The sequence below is a fragment of the Chrysochloris asiatica genome, unplaced genomic scaffold, assembly GCF_000296735.1.
Source record: "Chrysochloris asiatica unplaced genomic scaffold, ChrAsi1.0 scaffold00087, whole genome shotgun sequence".
NCBI classification, from domain to species: domain Eukaryota; kingdom Metazoa; phylum Chordata; class Mammalia; order Afrosoricida; family Chrysochloridae; genus Chrysochloris; species Chrysochloris asiatica.
In genome coordinates, this window is record NW_006408605.1 from 6,431,329 (window position 1) to 6,433,580 (window position 2,252).

A 2,252-nucleotide genomic window follows, 5' to 3' on the forward strand; every position below is an offset into this window, starting at 1 on the left:
TTGCTTGCTGAAAGTGAAGGACTTAAAATATTTACTGATGAAGATCAATGAGCACAGCCTTCAGTAGGGATTACATATCAATGTAAAGAAAAAAATCCTCACCACTGGCAGACCAATAAACATTCTTATCAATGGAGAAGACTGAAGTTGCCAAGGTCTTCATTCTTCTTGGATCAACCATCAACACTCATGGAAGTAGCAGTCAAGAAATCAAACGACATATTGCATTAGGCTAATGTGCTGCACAAGACCTTTTTAAAGTGTTAAAGAGCAAAGATGTCAGCTTGAGGACTAAAGTGTGCCTGACCCAAGCCATGGTATTTTCAGTAACTTCATATGCATGCAAAAGCTGGACAGTGAATAAGGAAGACCATAGAAGAATTGATGCTTTTGAGTTATGATACAGGAGAATATTGAAAGTGCCATGGGCTGCCAAAAGAACCAATAGATCCATTTCGGAAGAAGTGCAGCCATCATGCTCCTTGGAGACCAAGATGGCCAAACTTCATCTCTCATACCTCGGACATATTGTCAGGAGGGACCAGTTACTGGAGAAGGACATCATGTTTAGTAAGGTGGTGGTGGTTATGTGCCATGGAGTCGGAACCAATTCATAGCGACCCTGTACAGGGTTTCCGAGGCTATAAATCTTTATGGGAGCAGAAAACCTCATCTTTCTCCCGCGAAACAGCTGGTAGTTTTCAACTGCTGACCTTAAGATTCGCAGCCCAATTTGTAACCACTATGCTGCCAGAGCTCCTTTGGTAAGGTGGGAGGGTCAGAGAAAAAGAGGAAGACCCCTAACGAGATGGGATTGACCAAGTGGCAGCATCAATGGATTCAAGCGTGGCAACAGTAGTGAGTTTGGCCCAAGATTGGTAAGTGTTTTGTTCTGTTGTGCATAAGGTTGCTATGAGTCGGTACCAACTAGATGGCGCCTAACAACTATTATGAGATACCACAACATAGGAGTTGGGGGTTGAGTCTCACATTACTTTCCAGAATCCAGAACTGTATTCTGGTGAGATGCCTCTCCCCGCCCCCCCCCCAAACTCCCAATTCTAAAATTAAACAGAAGCAGAAGAATGCATTTAATGTAAGGTGACAGACCAACTGCTTTATTCTTACATCTCTAAATGTTTGATATGTAGAGCAGATATTAGTCTCTGTAGTTTTAGAATGTTAGATCTGTAACTGATCATACTAGGTAGGCATTAAACAGGAAGCAATAATCCGCTTTCCCTCTTTACTCCAGAAAGTTTATTACTGATTCATTCTCTACTTCCTACATTACCTTCTAGACTCTTTTTATATGCTGTGGAATTGGAGAAGGAATTACATTATGTCAGTTTAAAACTAAACAGAGTAATGAGAAAGTTTTCAGCTCTTCAAAATTGAGACAAGCAGAGGTGAGAATCTGTACTGCAATCACTGAACATTTCTACAAAGATATATTCATGTATTATTTCCTAAATTCATCCTTTCTTCAGGAATACTTAAGGTATTAACCCACCTATCATCACATTATCCTCTGGGTCAATGATAATCTTCAAACGATTTCTAGGAATTATGCACTCACCATGTGAGCCACTATACAATCCATGCATATTATTACACCATACTTCCCAAGTATGCACACACTGATACACAAGACTTGTAAGGTTTATTACTCAATTATAGGAATGTGATGGGAAAATAGTAGTTCATGGGCCACCACTTGTCTGTCATACTGTGGTAGCTTCTGAGTTGCTGTGATTCTGGAAGCTATGCCACCAGCATTTTAAATACCAGCTGGGTCACCCATGGTGGACAGGTTTCAGATGAGCTTCCAGATGAAGATAGACTAGGAAAAAGGAGAGCTGCACTACATCCGAATACGAAGTCACTGAAGACCCTATGAATAGCAGTGGAACACTGACAGCACCAAATGATTGAATATTGAAACATGAGCACCAGAATACTGTTAGATATAGTGCCAGAAGATGAGCCCCTCAGATTGGAAAGCACTCAGAATGCGACTGGGGAAGAGCTGCCTCCTCAAAGTAGAGTTGACCATGATGATGCAAATGAAGTACAACTCTCAGGACCTTCATTTGCTGATGGGGCACAACTGAAAATGAAGAGAAACAGCTGTAAACATCCACTGAAAATCGGAACATGAAATGTACGAAGTATGAATCTGGGAAAATTGGAAGTTATCAAAAATGAAATGGAACACAAACATCTGAGCTGAAATTGACTGGTATTGACCA

General features: G+C 40.9%; 1 protein-coding gene across 1 annotated transcript in view; it reads left to right on the plus strand.

Annotated features, from left to right (window-relative positions):
* PKD2L2 (polycystic kidney disease 2-like 2) overlaps positions 1–1,398 on the plus strand; it is a 97,390-nt gene extending 95,992 nt beyond the window's left edge. The window contains exon 14 of the mRNA XM_006866216.1: positions 1,256–1,398. Within this exon, the coding sequence (XP_006866278.1) occupies positions 1,256–1,398 (143 nt within the window). The remainder of the gene's footprint in view (positions 1–1,255) is intronic.
* The last annotated feature ends 854 nt before the right edge of the window (positions 1,399–2,252 follow it).